The sequence below is a fragment of the Ranitomeya imitator genome, chromosome 4, assembly GCF_032444005.1.
Source record: "Ranitomeya imitator isolate aRanImi1 chromosome 4, aRanImi1.pri, whole genome shotgun sequence".
NCBI lineage: Eukaryota > Metazoa > Chordata > Amphibia > Anura > Dendrobatidae > Ranitomeya > Ranitomeya imitator.
The window spans coordinates 359,611,858-359,633,948 of NC_091285.1; the positions used below are offsets into that span (position 1 = coordinate 359,611,858).

At 48.7% G+C, this 22,091-nt stretch overlaps 1 protein-coding gene across 5 annotated transcripts in view; it reads right to left on the reverse strand.

Annotated features, from left to right (window-relative positions):
- The window catches only part of KMT2E (lysine methyltransferase 2E (inactive)), a 197,802-nt gene that overhangs the window by 153,492 nt on the left and 22,219 nt on the right, over positions 1–22,091 (reverse strand). For all 5 annotated transcript variants that reach the window (XM_069765101.1, XM_069765100.1, XM_069765097.1 and 2 more), the window contains exon 2: positions 4,218–4,402. In XM_069765101.1, coding sequence (XP_069621202.1) covers positions 4,218–4,288 — 71 coding nt within the window. In that variant the 5' untranslated portion in view covers positions 4,289–4,402. The remainder of the gene's footprint in view (positions 1–4,217; positions 4,403–22,091) is intronic.

The following is a 22,091-nucleotide window of genomic DNA, read 5'->3' on the forward strand; positions in this document are numbered from 1 at the left end:
GGCACGTGCATCGAGTGATCGGGCAATGAACTGGGGGACCTTGTTGTTAAGCCTGGAGGCCATAAGGTCCACATCAGGGGTCCCCCAGAGATGACAAATCTGCTGAAAAACTTCCGGGTGGAGGGACCACTCACCCGAGGCGAGACCCTGGCGACTGAGGAAGTCCGCCGCCCAATTCTCCACACCTGGTATGTGGATTGCCGAATGGTTGCGCTCGGTCCAGCGGAGGATGTGGGTCACTTCGAGCATGGCCGTCTTGCTGCGGGTTCTCCCTTGACAGTTGATGTACGCCACCGCTGTGGCGTTGTCGGACTGGATTCTGACGGGGTGACCCGCGAGGAGGTGGTGAAAACTGATCAAAGCAAGGCTGATCGCTCGTATTTCCAGGATATTGATGGGGAGACGCGACTCTCGAGTGGGCCACCGCCCCTGAGCTGTGTGATGACTGAAGACTGCACCCCAGCCCAAAAGGCTCGCATCGGTGGTCACCACCAGCCAGCGTACTGGGAGAAAAGACTTCCCCTGGTTCAGGGAGGACTTTAGCGTCCACCACCTGAGGGTCTGCCTGACCTGCCGAAAGACGTAAACAGTCAAGAGAAGCCAGGTTCCCTTTCCATGCCACAGCAGCACATGTTGTAAGGGGCGGAGGTGGAACTGCGCAAATGGCTGCTACCATCTTGCCGAGAATGCGCATGTTGAAACGAATGGAGAGACTGGGCGGGAGAGATTGTGTGCTCCCTGCTGCAAGGACAGTGCCTTTTCTGGTGGGAGAAGAACCAAGCCGAGGGAAGTGTCCAGGGTCATTCCCAGGAAAGAAATCCGCTGGGCTGGGAACGGGCAAGATTTTTCAAAGTTTATCTTCCAATCCAGGCGAGAAAGAGTATCCACCGTGATGTTGATGGACTCCTCGCAGGCTGGATATGATGGGCCTTTTATCAGCAGGTCGTCCAGGTACGGAAGTACCTGCACTCCCCGGGCATGAAGGATAGCCATGACAGCTGCCATGACCGTGGTGAATACTCTGGGAGCGGTTGTGAGGCCGAAGGGTAAGGCCACAAATTGGAAGTGTTCCTTGCAAAAAGCGACGCGAAGGAACTGTTGAGGAGGGAAAATTGGGATATGGACGTAGGCATTCTTGATGTCTATGTATGCTAGGAACTCTCCCCTTTCCATGGATGCGACGACATAGCTCCATTCTGAAGCGTCAAATTTTGACAAAGCAGTTCAGAAGCTTTAGGTCCAGTATCGGACGGAGTGATCCATCCTTCTTTGGGACCACGAATAGGTTCGAGTAAAACCCCTTGAACCTTTGGTCTAGGGGAACCAGAATGATGTCTCCATCCCCTTGTAGAGCCGTTATGGCCCGGAGAAAGGCAGTTGTCTTTGATTTGGGCGGACATGACTGGGAAAAACGTGTCCAGTTCTCTGACCCCCTCATTGTGAACGACCGAGAGCCAGGCCTGGCGGAACGAAAGTAAACGGCCGCCTACTTTGTCCACGTCCTCCAGATGGTGCAACGAGTCATTGAGTGGAAGATCTTAGGGGTCTGGATCCCTTGGGTCCAGATGGCCTCAGTCTGGGTTTCCAGCTACGGTTAGGCCTGAATGAGACCTGGGAGCCTCTTTCTCCACACGAAACTCGTCCTGATCTGGAGGAGGCAGAAGACCAATTGGAGTTGTTGCGAAAGGGTCAGAATCGGGGTTGTTGTTGATACCGAAACGGCCGAGTAGGCTTTTGTTGAGGAAGAAATTTACTCTTTCCTCCGGTGGCGTCGGAGATAATTTGGTCCAACTTTTCACCAAATAAGCGACCAGCTTGGTAGGGCAGAGATGTCAATGATTTTTTGGAAGCCAATCTTGCCACAGGTCTCTTCTGATGGAGATTGCATTGGCAGCTGCTTGCGCAGTGCAATTGGCCGCGTCTATTGAGGCGTTAACCACGAAGTCCCCGGCTTGGGCTAGTTGGTTAGCCAAGTTGATCGCCTCTGGAGGTAGATTACTGTCCTGGATGGTTGTAGTCAGCACCTCAGCCCAAGCAACCATAGCCTTAGCCACCCAAGTAGCGGCGAAGGATGGAAAAAGTGACGCTCCTGTAGCCTCGAAGACAGAGCGAGCCAGGTAATTAATTTGACGGTCAGAGAGGTTTTTGACTGAAGAACCGTCAGGCAAAGAAAGGAGCATTTTGGAGGCGAGATGCGATACGGCAGGGTTCACCGAAGGAGACTGTAGCCAGTTCCTGGGCAAAGGGGTATTTGGACTCAATAGACTTTTGACTTGTGAAACGCTTATCGGGCAGCTCCCCGTGTTTCTGGACAATCTCCTTAAACTTAGGGTGAGTGACTAATATTTTTTGGACACGTTTTGCCCTTTTAAAGACACCGCATGTTCTTGAGTGGATGCGGATTCCTCGTCCACCTTCAGGGTCTTGTTGACCGCCTCAATAAGAGAGTCAAGCGTCTCTTGGGAAGTCGAGGAATCCTGGACTAAAGATGCATCGGTCTCGATTTAGAGTCATGTGCATTACGGTTCTCAGGAGAAGGGGAACGAGAAATCGAGCTAGCGGGAGCCGAAGCACAAGCCCGGCCGTGCTCAGGGGATGCAACATGGGTCCGTTTTCTGAAGCCCTGCCTTAGAGATCGAGTACGCCCCCTGCTGGTGGACGGATCCGTACCATCGCCAGAGTCCTCTGTGGTAGGCAAAATGGCGTTATGACTTAGAGAGGGACCCCGGAGGGAATCTATTGCTCTGGCTAGGGAATCCATAGAACGTGACAGGGAAGCGGTCCACTCAGGGGGACTAGGCTCCGCAGGATCAGGGGCGGCATTGGTGGTGGCGGCGGGAGGCGGCTGCACACAGGCCGGATCACAATCTGCACATAACTAGGTATTGTGAGCTCGGGGAAAAGCAGTATTACAAGTGGCACATGAGGTAAAAAAAACACTGTGCTTTTTGTTGACCTTTTTGGCCTCTTTGGGGAGAGACATAGTGTGTGTCTTTAAAAAGGTAAGGGCCAGATAGTCAGGGTATGTACTGGCAGCGAAGGTGTTAAGCTCTGTGGGTACAGCTTACCCACGGTCCTGTGCCTGTGTCCCAAGGGAGGAATAGGACCGCAGAAGAGATGGCGCCTTCAGAGCTGTCAGTCGGTCAGCATTTGCAGCCCCTAGGGAAGTGTAGTACCAAGATGGCCCCCAAAATTTGCGGGGCGCTTCTCATTCCAAACGAGAAGCGCTGAGATAGTGGGTGGAGCTTCGGTGGTGGGCGGACCGCGGCCTAGTCCGGCTGAAAAGCCGGGGACCAAATTTTCGGAGCTTGTCGGCAATGCGCGCCGCCAGGCCGCAGCGGAGCACCGGCTGACCGCCGCTGGCATCCTGCACCTCTCCCCCGGGGGACCAGGACCGCACCTTCCGACGCAGGTAATGCGAGGAAGGAACATACTCACAGCCAGGCACCTCTCACCGACAGGGAATGCAGCTCCTCCTTTGCTGCGGGGGAGGGAGGGGGGGGGGGGGAACGCACTCCAACCTCCCTGGCCGGGGATGGAGAGGACCCTCCATCCATCCTCACCACAGCATGGGACTTACGGAATACGTGGGGACTGCAGTGACGCCGTCAGGTGGGGCCTTCAGTGATATGTGTTACGGCCCAGGAGAGGGACATAAGAGCCAAAACTCTATGTGCTCGCCGTCTGACAGGTGGGGAGATCGGGACCATAGAGGAACCGTCGCCCAGGCATAGATTAGGCGTGCCTCAGTCGTCGCAGGAGAGGTACGGGGAGGTATACTCCGCGTGCTCACCTGTTGATTGTTTGGGAGAGAGTGGACCCCTGAAATGAATCAGTCGCCCCCTTCACTCCGTTAATTAAAAAATAAAAATTTACAGAAAATTAAAAAGAAAATAAAAAACGTTGGGGTCTGAAACAGATCTAAGTGCCTCCTACAGACACTAAGCAAGATCTAGGTGGAATATTGCCCAGTGAGAGGGTGTATACTGCAGGGGAGGAGTTAATCTTTCTGTGTTAACTTAGTGTCCTCCTAGTGGCAGCAGCATAACACCCATGGTCCTGTGTCCCCCAATGAGGCGTAGGAGAAAGACTAAATGCACTCAAATAACCATGATTTATACTACACAATGTAAATTATAGATATAAGGGAGGTTATACTGCTCACGTAAAAACAGAAAATGATAATGTGGTCTGTTCAGGAAAAAATTTTTACTTACTCTGAGCCTGCAGCCATGTCAAAGTGTGGAGTTTCTGCTGTCGCAACCCGCAAAGGTACCACTATGCTCATGACGTTCGCTTCTGATAAATACGATTACTATGGAGTCCTCTGCATCGGGATCCAAAACACTGGGGCATGCCAGCCACAGTGCTCATTGCAAACATCTAAGTGCATCCACGAACCCTAAATGAATGCAGGAAGGAACATATTTAAGTACCTATACTAAATTATCATATAGGAAATTTGCAAATGCTTGTCTAAAGAAATTCTGCTGAAAACAAAATATTTATGTATTTTGCCTACTTTCACTCCACAGTCCAAAAAAGGCAGTTCCTGCCATTAGGGGTCCATAAATGAAAAACACATGACACATCACACCAGCACGGTGGCGCAGTGGTCGGCATTGCAGCCTTGCAGCGCTGGGGTCCTGGGTTCTAATCCCACCCAGGACAACATCTGCAAAGAGTTTGTATGTTCTCTCCGTGTTTGCGTGGGTTTCCTCCGGGTACTCCGGTTTCCTCCCACATTCCAAAGACATACTGATAGGGATTCTAGATTGTGAGCCCCATCAGGGACAGCGATGATAATGTGTGCAAAACTGTAAAGCGCTGCGGAATATGTTAGCGCTATATAAAAATAAAGATTATTATTATTATTACCACTCCATAGGATAACTTTAGATAATCTTTATAAGCAGTAGCAATTCAATATTGAAAGAGAAACTACAAGAAAACAAAGTTAACCACAATTATTCCCCCTTGCATCTGTCAGCAGAATACAAAGTTTATATTGCATGCATTCCGAGGAAGCGCAAAAACTGCACGTGTATTCTGCGGCTGTGATCAATGATTTCTTTATCTCACTCACTTGCCCACAGAATAGGAACGACTCTTGCAATACAGATATATAAAGAGGGTGACCACTTTCTTATATTAATGCAGCTTTCTTCACATACTGACCAGCACTTCTGTCCATACAATGGCTGCTGATGGAGGAGCATGTAACCAGACCAGTCCTGTCGCAACTTTTCCCTGTGATGTGTTTTACTCTTGGTCACCCACAGCCATTGTATGGACAGAAGTGCTGCTCAGTTTATGGAAAACGATGCACTAATAAGAGAAAGTGGTCAAAACATTTAGGCTATGTTCACACCTAGGAAGGGGGCTGTGGGTTCTCCCGCGGGTTTTCCCGCAGTGGATTTGATAAAAATGCAGGGCAAACCCGCTGCGGTTATCCCTGCAGATTTATCGCGGTTTGTGTTGCGGGTTCCGCTGCGGGATTTACTCCTACTATTGATGCCGCATATGCAGCAATATGCAGCATCAATAGTAATGTTAAAAATAATAAAAATAATGATATACTCACCCTCTGACGTCCCAATCTCCTCGGCGCTGCAGGCGGCGGTCCGGTTCCAAAGATGCTGTGCGAGAAGAACCTTCGTGATGTCACGGTCATGTGCCCACGACGTCACCGCAGGTCCTGGTCGCATAGCAAACCTGAGACCGGACGGCCGCATGCAGCGCTGAGGTGATCGGGACGTCAGAGGGTGAGTATATCATGATTTTTTATTTTAATTCTTTTTTTTTTTTTTTTTTTACACAAATATGGTTCCCGGGGCCTGGAGGAGAGTCTCCTCTCCTCCACCCCGGGTACCACCCGCACATTATCCGCTTACTTCCCGCATGGTGGGCACAGCCCCATGCGGGAAGTAAGCGGATCAATGCATTCCTATGGGTGCAGAATCGCTGCGATTCTGCACAAAGAAGTGACATGCTGCGGGTTGTAAACCGCTGCATTCCCGCACGGTTTTTCCCGCAGCATGTGCACAGCGGTTTGCGGTTTCCATAGGGTTTACATGTTACTGTAAACGCAATGGAAACTGCAGCGGACCCGCAGCGGCAAAATCGCTGCGGTTCCGCGGTAAAAACCGCAAAGTGTGAACATGGCCTTAGAAGGGGTCTCGAAAAAACTAACATTTATTTTAATCCTAAATGTCTGTATTTAATTTAATAATCTAATTACTTTTCTAATATACATTGAAATGTCCCTATCGTTCCCTCTCTACTCTGATTTTTTTTTTCTCCTTTACCTCTTTCCAGTTTGGCATTTTATTTTTTTTCGAAAATCCCCAGAGCATGTTGGGTTACTCAGACGAAATGTCATCAGAAGTCAGAGGCTGTGGGGACTGCCACAGCCTCTGCCACCACCCTGAAACAAAGTGTCATCAGTGACGTCCGTTTAAAGGGAAGGTGCCACCAGTTTTCGTGTAGTTTTTTTTTTTTTGTGAAATTAAGCTTAAAATAGTAAATAAAATGTATTATTTCCCCTGTGAGAAAAAAAAAAGGGGGGGGGAGTTTTGCTGTCACCCACAAGACTTTTAATATGAACAGTAAAGAGTACTGATGTGTTCGTAGTTGTACTTACTGAATTGCCTTGAGGTGTTGTGACCGCTAGAAGATCGATAGTGATGAACAGTTGGTGGTGAATCCTTTAATAATGCGTGAATATGCTGTTATTCAGATGTGGATATAGTATCCTGTTAGGTTGCCCCTAGTAACAGCACAATAGGTATTCGTAATGAATTGTCTGTATAAAATATGGTGGACTCCGTGGTTAATAGTCCGTGGGAGTATCTAACAGGGTTTGATGGCAGTAACCTAGTGTGCTTTATCAGGTTTAAGGTGGTACTCACTGTGTTGATCCTGGGTGTGGGGACGACAAGTGGTGTGCGTGCATCCGGAAGACTAACTGCTGTGCTGCAGAGGGTGACTGCAGTCGGTGTTCACACGCTGCGGATTTTGCTGCGGATCCGCAGCTGCGGGTTCGCAGCGTTTTCCCATGCGTTTACAGTACAATGTAAACCTATTGGAAACGCAATCCGCAGTGCACGTGCAAATGCGCGGAAACGCAGAGGTTTACATTCCGCAGCATGTCAATTCTTTGTGCGGAATCCGCAGCGGTTTTACACCTGCTCCATAATAGAAAACCGCAGGTGTAAAACCGCAGTGGAATCCGCACAAAAACCGCGGTAATTCCACAGGTAAAACCCAGTGCCTTTTAACTGCGGTTTTCACAAATCCGCTGCGGAAAAATCCGCAGACCTCAAGAATACGTGTGCACATACCCTGTTAGCTAGAAAATTGGGGCAGTAACTGCTGACATCACCATTTCCCTCCCCTTTTGGGTGGTCTAACATCCCTGGGGCAGAATGAAGAGCAGCATCACAGGGCAGAGCCATTTGGTGTGTGACTGTCCTGTGATCGACTATCACCAGCAGTTACTACATCAGAAGCACAGCTTGTTTACAGAGGAGTAGAAGGCAGTGGACTCCGCAGCATGGTGGACTGGAGGAAGAGTGAAGACATGTGGTTAGTGTTGAGCATTCAGATACCGCAAGTATCGGCCGATATTTGCGGTATCGGAATTCCGATACCGAGTTCCGATATTTTTGCGATATCGGGAATCGGTATCGGGATGAAGATTGATGTGTAAAATAAAGAATAAAAATAAAAAATGTTGATATACTTACCCTCAGACGCGCTCTGGTTGTAACCGCTGCAACCGCCATGCTTCTGTTCCTAAGAATGAGCGCGTGAAGGACCTTCGATGACATCGCGGCTTGTGATTGGTCGCGTGAGCGGTCACGCGACCAATCACAAGCCGCGACGTCATCGAAGTTCCTTTACGCGCTTATTCTTAGGAAGGGAATCATGGCGGTTGCAGCGGTAACAACCAGGGCGCGTCCGAGGGTAAGTATATCAATATTTTTTATTTTTATTCTTTATTTTACACATGAATATGGATCCCAGGGCCTGAAGGAGAGTTTCCTCTCCTTCAGACCCTGGGAACCATAGAGGATACCTTCCGATATTTGTGTCCCATTGACTTGTATTGGTATCGGATATCGGCAATATCCGATATTTTTCAGATATCGGCCGATACCATCCGATAGCGATACTTTCAAATATCGGACGGTATCGCTCAACACTACATGTGGTGTGTACAGAGCAGCATTATCTGAGTGGAGCTGTCTGTGACTCATCCATCAGTAGGATAAGAAGGAGATCCAGGTTTGCAGTGAATAGCCAGGCATTGAGGAGGGAGGGGAGCGATACATTAGTATGGCTGAGAGAGACTGATGGGAGAGAGCGAGACATGTAGAATGATGAGTGAGACAAATATTGAGCATGATGGGGAGAGAGATACACATGGAACAGCAGGGGTGAGACACTTGGAGCGTGAGGAGGAGTGAGACATGTAGTATGATGAGAGACATATGGAGCGTGATGGAGAGAGATACACATGGAATAGCAGGCGTGAGACACTTGGGCTATATGCACACGTTCCGGATTTTGATGCTTTTCCGCAGCGTTTTTGGATGCGCAGAATTGCATCAAAACCGCAGTGTAGTGCACAACCAATGTTAGTCAATGGGAAATTAAGAATTGTTGTGCACATGCTGCGGAAAAATAAGCGTGGATTTGCAGGGTTTTATGTTCCACAGCATGTCAATTCTTTTTGCGGATCTGCAGCGTTTCTGCACCCACTGACTTCCATTCAGTTAGGCAAATCCGCAGGTTTAAAAATCTGTGGTTTTGCTGCGGAGTTGCGTGCGATAAATGCTGCAGATCGGGAGGAGGAAGAGTGTGTGGGCGGAGACTTGTGTGGGAGGAGACTGCGTGAGCTGTGAATATGTGCGTGTGTGTGTATCTGCGTGTATGTGTGTGTTCGAGAACAGGGAGTATACTGCTGGTTTATTATTTTACCTTTTTTACAGGAGAACGAGGACGTTGCATGGATTAGCTGAATAATAAAGATGGGAAACTGTAGTGTTTTATTTCATTAAAATACTATATTCTGGCTGTGTGTTTATTTAACCAATTAACAACCATAGGATTAGCAATGGATAGGTGTCTTATTGACGCCTCTCCATTACTAAGCTGGCTTGATGCCACCTTACAATACAAAGGTGACATCAACCCCACAAATATTACCCATATGACACTACTACAGGGAAGTTGGAAGAGAGAGGCCAAGTGCTGGAATTGGTGCATCTTAGAGATGCGCCATTTCAGGGGTGGCTTTGATCTGGTGTTTGTAGCCGGAGAAGAGGGGGGCAATATCCATACCCCCTTCTTAGGCTATTAATATCAGCCCGCAGCTGTCTGCATAGCCTTTTCTGATTATTAATTATAGGGGAACCTTACATCGTTTTTTTGGGGTCCCCCTATTTTAATAGCCAGTAAAGGCTAAATATACAGCTGCGGGCTGATATTCATAGCCTGGGAAGATCCATGGGTATTAATCCCTTCCTAGGCTATAAACATCACATAGTTCACACATAATACCGCCATATAGATCACACATAATGGCGCCATATAGTTCTCACATAACACCGTCATATAGATCACACATACCGCCAGTGTTCTCATATAATGCCGCCATATACTTCTCACACAATACCGCCATATAGATCACACACAACACCATGTAGACCACACATAAAAACATCATATAATTCTCACATAATAATGCCACATAGATCACACATAATCCCACAATATAGGTATCATATAACAGTCATTTTTTACATTATTCCACCATACTAATCAAACATAATACCACCATACAGATCACATAATACCGTCATATAGATCACACGTAATGCCATAATACAAATCACACATAATACTTGGCAGCATCAAGTGTGGTCTATATGGCAGTACTATGTAAAAAATATATATGGCAGCATCATGTGCGATCTATATGGCAGTATTATGTAATATATATGGCGATATGTGTGGTCTTTATGGGAGTATTATGTGATAGATATGGCGGCATTATGTGTGATCCATATGGCAGTGTGCTGGTCTATCGGGGGGTCACAGAGATATATGGTGGAGAGAGCAGGGTGACAGGAGCGTAGAGTATTTCAGGAGAGCAGTGTGCTGGTCTATGGGGGGAGTGCACTGACACACACGCTCACAACTGTATACTTAGCCTTTATTGGCTATTAAAATGGGGGCCCCAAACAAAAAAAAAATGACATGGGGGTCCTCCTATAATTAATAACCAGCAAAGGCTATGCAAACAGCTGCAGGATATTAATAGCCTAGGAAGGGGCCATAGATATTGCCCCCACAGGCTAAAAACCATCAGCTCTCAGCCGCCCCAGAAATGGCGCATCTACAGTCATGGCCAAAAGTATTAAGACCCCGACAATTCTGTCAGATAATACTCAGTTTCTTCCTGAAAATGATTGCAATCACAAATTTTTTGGTATTATCTTCATTTAATTTGTCTTAAATGAAAAAACAAAAAAACACAAAAGAGAATGAAGCAAAACATTGATCATTTCACACAAAACTCCAAAAATGGGCCAGACAAAAGTATTGGCACCCTCGGCCTAATACTTGGTTGCACAACCTTTAGCCAAAATAACTGCGACCAACCGCTTCCGGTAACCATCAATGAGTTTCTTACAATGCTCTGCTGGAATTTTAGACCATTCTTCTTTGGCAAACTGCTCCAGGTCCCTGATATTTGAAGGGTGCCTTCTCCAAACTGCCATTTTTAGATCTCGCCACAGGTGTTCTATGGGATTCAGGTCTGGACTCATCGCTGGCCACCTTAGAAGTCTCCAGCGCTTTCTCTCAAATCATTTTCTAGTGCTTTTTGAAGTGTGTTTTGGGTCATTGTCCTGCTGGAAGACCCATGACCTCTGAGGGAGACCCAGCTTTCTCACACTGGGCCCTACATTATGCTGCAAAATTTGTTGGTAGTCTTCAGACTTCATAATGCCATGCACACGGTCAAGCAGTCCAGTGCCAGAGTCCGCAAAGCAACCCCAAAACATCAGGGAACCTCCGCCATGTTTGACTGTAGGGACCGTGTTCTTTTCTTTGAATGCCTCTTTTTTTCTCATGTAAACTCTGTTGATGCCTTTGCCCAAAAAGCTCTACTTTTGTCTCATCTAACCAAAGAACATTCTTCCAAAACGGTTTAGGCTTTTTCAGGTAAGTTTTGGCAAACTCCAGCCTGGCTTTTTTTTATGTCTCGGGGTAAGAAGTGGGGTCTTCCTGGGTCTCCTACCATACAGTCCCTTTTCATTCAGACGCCGACGGATATTACGGGTTGACACTGTTGTACCCTCGGACTGCAGGGCAGCTTGAACTTGTTTGGATGTTAGTCTAGGTTGTTTATCCAACATCCGCACAATCTTGTGTTGAAATCTCTTGTCAATTTTTCTTTTCCATCCACATCTAGGGAGGTTAGCCACAGTGCCATGGGCTTTAAACTTCTTGATGACACTGCGCACGGTAGACACAGGAACATTCAGGACTTTGGAGATGGACTTGTAGCCTTGAGATTGCTCATGCTTCCTCACAATTTGGTTTCTCAAGTCCTCAGACAGTTCTTTGGTCTTCTTTCTTTTCTCCATGCTCGATGTGGTACACACAAGGACACAGGACAGAGGTTGTCAACTTTAATCCATGTCAACTGGCTGCAAGTGTGATTTAGTTATTGCCAACACCTGTTAGGTGCCACAGGTAAGTTACAGGTGCTGTTAATTACACAAATTAGAGAAGCATCACATGATTTTTTCGAACGGTGCCAATACTTTTGTCCACCCCCTTTTTTATATTTGGTGTGGAATTATATCCAATTTGGCTTTAGGACAATTCTTTTTGTGTTTTTTTCATTTAAGACAAATTAAATGAAGATAATAATACCAAAGAATTTGTGATTGCAATCATTTTCAGGAAGAAACTGAGGATTATCTGACAGAATTGCAGGGGTGTTAATACTTTTGACCATGACTGTATTAGATGTGCCTTTTCTGGCACTTTGCCCGGCTCTTCCCACTTGCCCTGTAGCGGTAGCAAGTTGGTTTCATATTTGTGGGGTTGATGTCATCTTTCTATTGTCAGGTGACATCAAGCCCATAGCTTAGTAATGGAGAAGCGTATATAAGACACTTATCCATTACTAATCCTATAGTAGTATTGTAAATAGAGACACAGCCAGAATAAAGTCCTTTATTAATCTTAATTAAACCATACTTAGCGAATGCATAATCCCCGAATCCTTCATCTCCTGCAACAAAAATAAAATAAACCACAAACATTCCTCACCTGTCCGCCGAGAAGATAATCCATAATGTCCCACGACGATCCTAATCACTTTGAGAGAATTCACATCAATGATATGACTGCTCTCAAAAACAGCCGACGATACACTGACAGGAGGTGATCGCCCCCTACAGTGGATCACTGCGCTGCCATGAGTATAATATTTTTTTTATTTTTATGTGAATATGTATGTAATGTAACTTTTTTTTTTTTTTTTTTTTAAACTGTGAGAACAGGTACCAGCAGATGATACTACTCTCCCATCAGACATAGCCCAATTGGAGCTGTAGTCTCATCGGTCTGCGCCTGCTTTTTTGCTGCAGGTCAGTCAGCTGCAGAATCACGCTGACATCTGCCAGCATGATCCCGCAGCGCTGTGACCGACAGTACCGGCGGTAGCGTTACCGCAAGTGACAGTCACATCTGCTGACATGTGACAGCGTGACCCCCGCAGCTCCTGTTATCGCACACACTGAGCTGTGTGTGCAATGGGGAAATACATGCAGGGGGAGAGGAGTGCATAGGAGCGAGAGAGACCCATGGGGAGTGAGACATGCGGGGGGAAAGGAGGGAGAGGGACCCATGGGGAGAGAGGAGGGAGAGCGACCCATGGGGAGAGAGACATGCAGGGGGAGAGGAGGGAGAGCGACCCATGGGGAGAGACACATGCAGGGGGAGAGGAGGGAGAGGAGGAGCAAGAGCGAACCATGGGGGGAGAGACACGCAGGGGGAGTGCATAGGAGGGAGAGCGACCCATGGGGAGAGAGACATGCAGGGGGGAGACGGAGAGCGACCCATGGGGAGTGAGACATGCAGGGGGGAGAGGAGGGAGAGGAGCAAGAGCGACCCATGGGGAGAGAGACATGCAGGGGGGAGAGGAGGGAGAGGAGCAAGAGCGACCCATGGGGAGATAGACATGCAGGGGGGAGAGGAGGGAGAGTGATCCATGGGGAGAGAGTCATGCAGGGAGGAGAGGACGGAGAGCGACCCATGGGGAGAGGAGGGAAAGCGACCAATGGGGAGAGAGACATGCAGGGGGAGAGAAGTGCATAGGAGCGAGAGCCAACAGGCACAGGGGGATGGAGAGCAGACATGGGGAGAGAGACAGTCACCTCTATAGTCACAGAGGGAGATATATGGGGAGAAGGAACAGGGGGAGAAGAGTGCAAAGGAGGGAGAGCGACTCATAGGGAGACATGCAGGGGGGAAAGGAGTGCATAGGAGGGAGAGCGACCCATGGGGAGTGAGACATGCAGAGCGGAGAGGAGCAAGAGAGACCCATGGGGGGGAGAGAGACATGCAGGGGAGAGGAGTGCATAGGAGGGAGAGCGACCCATGGGGAGGGAGACATGCAGGGGGAGAGGAGTGCATAGGAGGCAGAGCGACCCATGGGGAGAGAGACATGCAGGGGGAGAGGAGTGCATAGGAGCAAGAGCCAACAGGCACAGGGGGATGGAGAGCACACATGGGGAGAGAGAGGGCACCCATAGGGAGAGAGTCATCTCCACGGTCACAGAGGGAGATATATGGGAGAAGGAACAGGGTGACTGCAGCACAGAGCATTTCAGGAGAGCAGTGTGCTGGTTTATGGGGGGTCATAGAGGAGATATATGGGGGAAAAAGCAGGGTGACAGGAGCTCAGTATTTCAGAAGGACAAAGTGCTGAACTATGGGAGATCACAGAAGAGATATATGGGGGAAGGCTATATGATCCCTGCTGTGGGCATGCTACTTCTCTCCAGTTTTGTGAAGAACATTCTTGCCATCTCCCCTTCCCCCACCTTAATCCCTGACCTGTCAGCTGTCCTGCTCTTTCTCTCACCTTCCAGGTGTCAGCTCCCTCTCTGCAGGCTGTGAATGCAGCTTACTGGAGATCACTGGGACTGTATATGAGTGAGGAGGTGGAGAAAGAGCAGGAGGAGGAGGACACAGGGCAGCATGTGAGAGCAGAGGATGTCAGCTCAGGACGCACAGTGCAGTGCCTGGAGTACAGGACAGAGGAGCACGGAGGTAAATCACCTGCACTCCCCACTCTCCATCTCTAGTGAGCGCTTCTGTCCTGCGATAGAGAGTAAGTGGAGCTCGGCAGATCGCACTGGGCTATAATAAAATGGCGGCCAGTCACACCTACAGCAGTGAAGTGTGCAGTCCACAGAGGCATGCCCAGCTCACTGCTAATGCTGCTGCAATGTTAGAGATAGGAGATATCAGACCGCCGCTGACCCTATGTCCATGGGGTGTCGTGCTACTGCTGTGAACACAAGATGCCAACCCCCAGTGCCGCCTTTAAACTCATAACACACAAAATATGTTTCACATGCATTCAAAACTTGATTATAACAGTATGTTATGCTACATTACATTGATTTATTAATGATTTACAAACGAGGTACCTTCCCTTTAAGGGGCTGGTCTAGTCACTGCTCTACTGAGGATGCGACGGTTGTCAATTCTGAACCACAGAAAGGGACATCAATTTTGGGGGTGAGGCTTGTCTGATTTTCTTGCTCGCTGTTTTTTTGTTTTTTACGATGCACACCAACACTGCGCTCTCTTGCCGACTCTTGATACCTCTCACCAGAGTCGGCCAGGGAGCAGACAGTCACTGTGCATTAAAAAGAACATCTACTATATAATTGCCTAAGGGTCACTTCCGTCTGTCTGTGTCACGGTTATTCATTCACTGATTGGTCTCGCCAGCTGCCTGTCATGGCTGCCGCGACCAATCAGCGACGGGCACAGTGCGGAAGAAAATGGCCGCTCCTTACTCCCCGCAGTCAGTGCCTGTCACCGCTAACACAAAGTTAATGCCGGCGGTAACGGACCGCGTTATCCCGCGGGTAACGCACTCCGTTACCGCCGCTATTAACCCTGTGTGTCCCCAACTTTTTACTATTGACGCTGCCTATGCGGCATCAATAGTAAAAAATGTAATGTTAAAAATAATGGAAAAAAAAAAAAAAAAACTGCTATACTCACCCTCCGTAATCGCTCGCGCCGACCTCCTTCTTCCATTGCAGGTTCTGGTGGCAAAGATGGTATGGGAGAAGGACCTGCCATGACGTCACGGTCATGTGACCGCGACGTCATCACAGGCCCTGCGCTCATACCAACCCTGGGACTGGAAGCTGCCGTGGACTACAAGGGGCCCTCGGAAATGTCAGTATATGTTTACTTTTTAAACTGTGACAAACCTGGCTGGGCAATATACTACGTAGCTGAGCAATATAACGTATATAATCGAGTATAAGCTGACCCGAGTATAAGCCGACCCCCCTAATTTTGCCACAAAAAACTGGGAAAACTTATTGACTCGAGTATAAGCCTAGGGTAGGAAATGCAGCAGCTACCGGTGAATTTCAAAAATAGATGCTCCATACCGTTCATTATTGCCCCATAAGATGCTCCATATAAAGCTGTGCCACATATAGTGCTGCATACCGTTCATTATTGCTCCATAGATGCTCCATGTAAAGCTGTGCCATATATAATGCTTCATACTGTTCATTATTGCTCCATAGATGTGCCATAAAAAACTGTGCCATATAGTGCTCTGCACCATTCATTATTGCCCCATAGATGTGCCATATAAAGCTGTGCCATATAGTGCTCTACACCGTTCATCATTGCCCCATAGATGTGCCATATAAAGCTCTGCCATATAGTGCTCTGCACCGTTCATTATTGCCCCATAGATGTGCCATATAAAGCTGTGCCATATAGTGCTCTACACGGTTCATTATTGCCCCATAGATGTGCCAAATAAAGCTCTGCCATATAGTGCTCTGCACCGTTCATTATTGCCCCATAGCTGTGCCATATAGTGCTCTGCACCATTCATTATTGCCCCATAGCTGTGCCATATAGTGCTCTGCACCATTCATTATTGCCCCATAGCTATGCCATATAGTGCTCTGCACCGTTCATTCTTGCCCCATAGCTGTGCCATATAGTGCTCTGCACCATTCATTATTGCCCCATAGCTATGCCATATAGTGCTCTGCACCGTTCATTCTTGCCCCATAGCTGTGCCATATAGTGCTCTGCACCGTTCATTCTTGCCCCATAGCTGTGCCATATAGTGCTCTGCACCGTTCATTCTTGCCCCATAGGTGTGCCATATAGTGCTCTGCACCGTTCATTCTTGCCCCATAACTGTGCCATATAGTGCTCTGCGCCGTTCATTCTTGCCCCATAGCTGTGCCATATAGTGCTCTGCACCGTTCATTCTTGCCCCATAGCTGTGCCATATAGTGCTCTGCACCGTTCATTATTGCCCCATAGATGTGCCATAGAAAGCTCTGCCATATAGTGCTCTGCACCATTCATTATTGCCCCATAGATGTGCCATAGAAAGCTCTGCCATATAGTGCTCTGCACCGTTCATTATTGCCCAATAGATGTGCCATAGAAAGCTGTGCCATATAGTGCTCTGCACCGTTCATTATTGCCCCATAGATGTGCCATAGAAAGCTCTGCCATATAGAGATCTGCACCGTTCATTATTGCCCCATAGATGTGCCATAGAAAACTGTGCTACCGGTATATATAATGCTGCGGCTGCTGCAATAAAAAAAAAAAAAAAAATGCCATACTCACCTCTCTTGCTTGCAGCTCCTCAGCGACCCGTCCCGTCGTCTCTCTGCATTGACTGTTCAGGCAGAGGGCGGCGCGCACACTATACGTCATTGCACCCTCTGACCTGCACAGTCAGAGCCAGAGGACGGGAAGATGGAGCGGCGCCCGGCGTGTGGAACGTGGACAGGTGAATATGTAATACTTACCTGCTCCCGGCGTCCCGCTCCTTCTCCTGGACAGCTGGTCTTCGGGTGCCGCAGCCTCTTCCTCTGTCAGCGGTCACTGGCACCGCTCATTAGAGGAATGAATATGCGGCTCCACCCCTATGGGAGTGAAGTCCATATTCATAAGTTTAATGAGCGGTCCCACGTGACCGCTGAACAGGGGAAGAGCTGCAGCACCGAAGACCGTGGGACGGGCAGGGGGAGCACCAGGAGCAACGGGAGCAGGTAAGTATGCCTCAGACCTCTCTCCCCCTCACCCGCCGACCGTGACTCGAGTATAAGCCGAGAGGGGCACTTTCAGCCCAAGAATTTGGGCTGAAAATCTCGGCTTATACTCGAGTATATACGGTACTTTGTGACTATAATATACTACGTGGCTCTGGGCAGTATACAGTATACTACGTAGCTGGGCAATATACTACGTGGCTCTGGGCAATATACTACGTGGACATGCATATTCTAGGATACCCGATGCGTAAGAATCGGGGTGTGTGTGTGTGTGTGTGTGTGTGTGTGTGTGTGTGTGTGTGTGTGTGTGTGTGTGTGTGTGTGTGTGTGTGTATATACACACACACACACACACTAGATGGTGGCCCAATTCTAACGCATCGGGTATTCTAGAATATGCATGTCCACGTAGTATATTGCCCAGCCACGTAGTATATTGCCCAGTCACGTAGTATATTGCACAGCCCACGTAGTATATTGCACAGCCCACGTAGTATATTGCACAGCCCACGTAGTATATTGCACAGCCCACGTAGTATATTGCACAGCCCACGTATGTCACAGGTGAAAAAAAATAAATAAACATAATCACCTAACGATCCGAGAGCCCCTTGTAGTTGAACATACTCATCATTTCTGGTCGCTGCTCCTCAGCGTCCCGTCTCTCCGCTTCCTGGGATCCAACGGCGCTGTGCAGATGGGCGCGCGGCTGCCGCCATCTTGCGTTCCCCGGATGCTTTGCGAAATTACCCATATGACTTAGCGGTCTCGCGAGACCGCTAGGTCTTCTGGGTAATTTCGCAAAGCATCGCTGGGAAAGGAAGATGTCGGCAGGCGCGAGCGGCTCAGCGGACAACGGAGGGTGAGTATAGCAGGTTTTTTGCTTTTTTACTACTTTTAACATTACTTTCTTTTACTATTGATGCCGCATAGTCAGCATCAATAGTAAAAGGTTGGGGACACACAGGGTTAATAGCGCCGGTAACGGAATGTGTTACCCGCGGCATAACGCGGTCCGTTACCGCCGGCATTAACTCTGTGTTAGCGGTGACCGGAAGGGAGTATGGAGCGGGCGCCGGGGACACTGACTGCGGGGAGCGGAGCACCGGGGACACTGACTGCGGGGAGTATGGAGCGGGCGCCGGCCACTGACTGCGGGGAGTATGGAGCGGCCATTTTCTTCCGGACCGTTTTGCGGCGACCAATCAGCACCTTGGATTTCCATGATAGACAGAGGCCACGGCCAAAGAATATCCGTGACAGAAGGACAGACAGAAGTAGCCCTTAGACAATTATGTATATAGATATACAGTTGTCTAAGGGTCTGTTTGTCTGTAACCAAAATCCCGCTTCGCTGATTGGTCGCGCCCGTTCATAAAACTACATACATATACTAGAACGAGAACAATGTGGAGGGCAGTCTGTGAGGGAGAGAACAACGTGGAGGGCAGTCTGTGAGGGAGAGAACAACGTGGAGGGCAGTCTGTGAGGGAGAGAACAACGTGGAGGGCAGTCTGTGAGGGAGAGAACAACGTGGAGGGCAGTCTGTGAGGGAGAGAACAACGTGGAGGGCAGTCTGTGAGGGAGAGAACAACGTGGAGGGCAGTCTGTGAGGGAGAGAACAACGTGGAGGGCAGTCTGTGAGGGAGAGAACAACGTGGAGGGCAGTCTGTGAGGGAGAGAACAACGTGGAGGGCAGTCTGTGAGGGAGAGAACAACGTGGAGGGCAGTCTGTGAGGGAGAGAACAACGTGGAGGGCAGTCTGTGAGGGAGAGAACAACGTGGAGGGCAGTCTGTGAGGGAGAGAACAACGTGGAGGGCAGTCTGTGAGGGAGAGAACAACGTGGAGGGCAGTCTGTGAGGGAGAGAACAACGTGGAGGGCAGTCTGTGAGGGAGAGAACAACGTGGAGGGCAGTCTGTGAGGGAGAGAACAACGTGGAGGGCAGTCTGTGAGGGAGAGAACAACGTGGAGGGCAGTCTGTGAGGGAGAGAACAACGTGGAGGGCAGTCTGTGAGGGAGAGAACAACGTGGAGGGCAGTCTGTGAGGGAGAGAACAACGTGGAGGGCAGTCTGTGAGGGAGAGAACAACGTGGAGGGCAGTCTGTGAGGGAGAGAACAACGTGGAGGGCAGTCTGTGAGGGAGAGAACAACGTGGAGGGCAGTCTGTGAGGGAGAGAACAACGTGGAGGGCAGTCTGTGAGGGAGAGAACAACGTGGAGGGCAGTCTGTGAGGGAGAGAACAACGTGGAGGGCAGTCTGTGAGGGAGAGAACAACGTGGAGGGCAGTCTGTGAGGGAGAGAACAACGTGGAGGGCAGTCTGTGAGGGAGAGAACAACGTGGAGGGCAGTCTGTGAGGGAGAGAACAACGTGGAGGGCAGTCTGTGAGGGAGAGAACAACGTGGAGGGCAGTCTGTGAGGGAGAGAACAACGTGGAGGGCAGTCTGTGAGGGAGAGAACAACGTGGAGGGCAGTCTGTGAGGGAGAGAACAACGTGGAGGGCAGTCTGTGAGGGAGAGAACAACGTGGAGGGCAGTCTGTGAGGGAGAGAACAACGTGGAGGGCAGTCTGTGAGGGAGAGAACAACGTGGAGGGCAGTCTGTGAGGGAGAGAACAACGTGGAGGGCAGTCTGTGAGGGAGAGAACAACGTGGAGGGCAGTCTGTGAGGGAGAGAACAACGTGGAGGGCAGTCTGAGGGAGAGAACAACGTGGAGGGCAGTCTGTGAGGGAGAGAACAACGTGGAGGGCAGTCTGTGAGGGAGAGAACAACGTGGAGGGCAGTCTGTGAGGGAGAGAACAACGTGGAGGGCAGTCTGTGAGGGAGAGAACAACGTGGAGGGCAGTCTGTGAGGGAGAAAACAACGTGGAGGGCAGTCTGTGAGGGAGAGAACAACGTGGAGGGCAGTCTGTGAGGGAGAGAACAACGTGGAGGGCAGTGTGTGAGGGAGAGAATAAGGGCTCATATTCACTTGCGTAAAATACGGCCGAGTCTCGCATGGTCACACCGGACTCTGCCGCCGGCACTTGGGAGCGGAGCGTGCAGCTTCATGTATTGCTGTCCGGCCGCACACTCCGCTCCAGAGTGTCGGCGGCAGAGCCGGGTTTTAACCTGCGAGACTCGGCCGTATTTCACGCAAGTATGAGCCCTAACATGGAGGACAGTCTGTGAGGGAGAGAACAACATGGAGGACAGTATGTAAGGGAGAGAATACAAATTTTACCCGTTTTTAAGTTTATCATATGGTAAAATAAATGGTGTCTTTGAAAACTGTAAGTCATCTTGTAGAAAACAAGCTGTCATACAGCAATAGATGACTAAGTTTTGAGTCTTAAAATAAAGACAGGAGAAAAACAATGGCAGTGTATCCAATGGGTTAAAACAAATGTAAGCACCAATGTTTATATGAATACTAGATGGTGGCATCTTGGGTATCTACTATATAATTGTCTAAGGGTCACTTCCGTCTGTCTGTCCAGGATATTCATTGGTCGCGGCCTCTGTCTGTGATGGAAATCCAAGTCGCTGATTGGTCTCGCCAGCTGCCTGTCATGGCTGCCGCGACCAATCAGCGACGGCCACAGTCCGATTAGTCCCTCCCTACTCCCCTGCAGTCAGTGCCCGGCGCCCGCTCCATACTCCCCGCAATCAGTGCCCAGCACCCGCTCCATACTCCCGGCAGTCAGTGCCCCTTCGCCTGCTCCATACTCCCCTGCAGTCAGCGCCCACTCCATACTCCCCTCCGGTCATCGCTCACACAGGGTTAATGCCAGCGGTAACGGACCGAGCTATGCCGCGGGTAATGCACTCCGTAACCGCTATTAACTCTGTGTGACCAAGATTTTATTATTGATGTTGCCTATGCAGCATCAATAGTAAAAAGATCTAATGTTAAAAATAATAATTAAAAAAAAAAAAAACGGCTATTCTCACTTTCCATAGTCCGACGATGCGCTTGCCGCCAGCTTCCGTTCCCAGAGATGCATTGCGAAATTACCCAGAAGACTTAGCGGTCTCGCGACACCGCTAAGTCATCTGGGTAAGTTTGCAATGCATCCTGGGAACGAAAGATGGCGGGGGAGTATATAAATATTTTCTATTTTAATTATTTTTTTAACAGGGATATGGTGCCCACACTGCTATATACTACGTGGGCTGTGTTAGATACCGCGTGGCTGCTATATACCACGTGGCTAGTGCTATATACCACGTGGCTAGTGCTATATACTACGTGCTATATACTATGTGGCCACTGTTAGATACTATGTGGGCTATGCTATATATTACATGGGCTGTGAATATATATATATATATATATATATATATATATATATATATATATATATATATATATATATATATATATATATATATATATATATATATACACATACACATACACATACAGGTCCTTCTCAAAAAATTAGCATATAGTGTTAAATTTCATTATTTACCATAATGTAATGATTACAATTAAACTTTCATATATTATAGATTCATTATCCACCAACTGAAATTTGTCAGGTCTTTTATTGTTTTAATACTGATGATTTTGGCATACAACTCCTGATAACCCAAAAAACCTGTCTCAATAAATTAGCATATCAAGAAAAGGTTCTCTAAAGGTACTGTCACACTAGACGATATCGCTAGCGATCCGTGACGTTGCAGCGTCCTCGCTAGCGATATCGTCCAGTGTGACAGGCAGCAG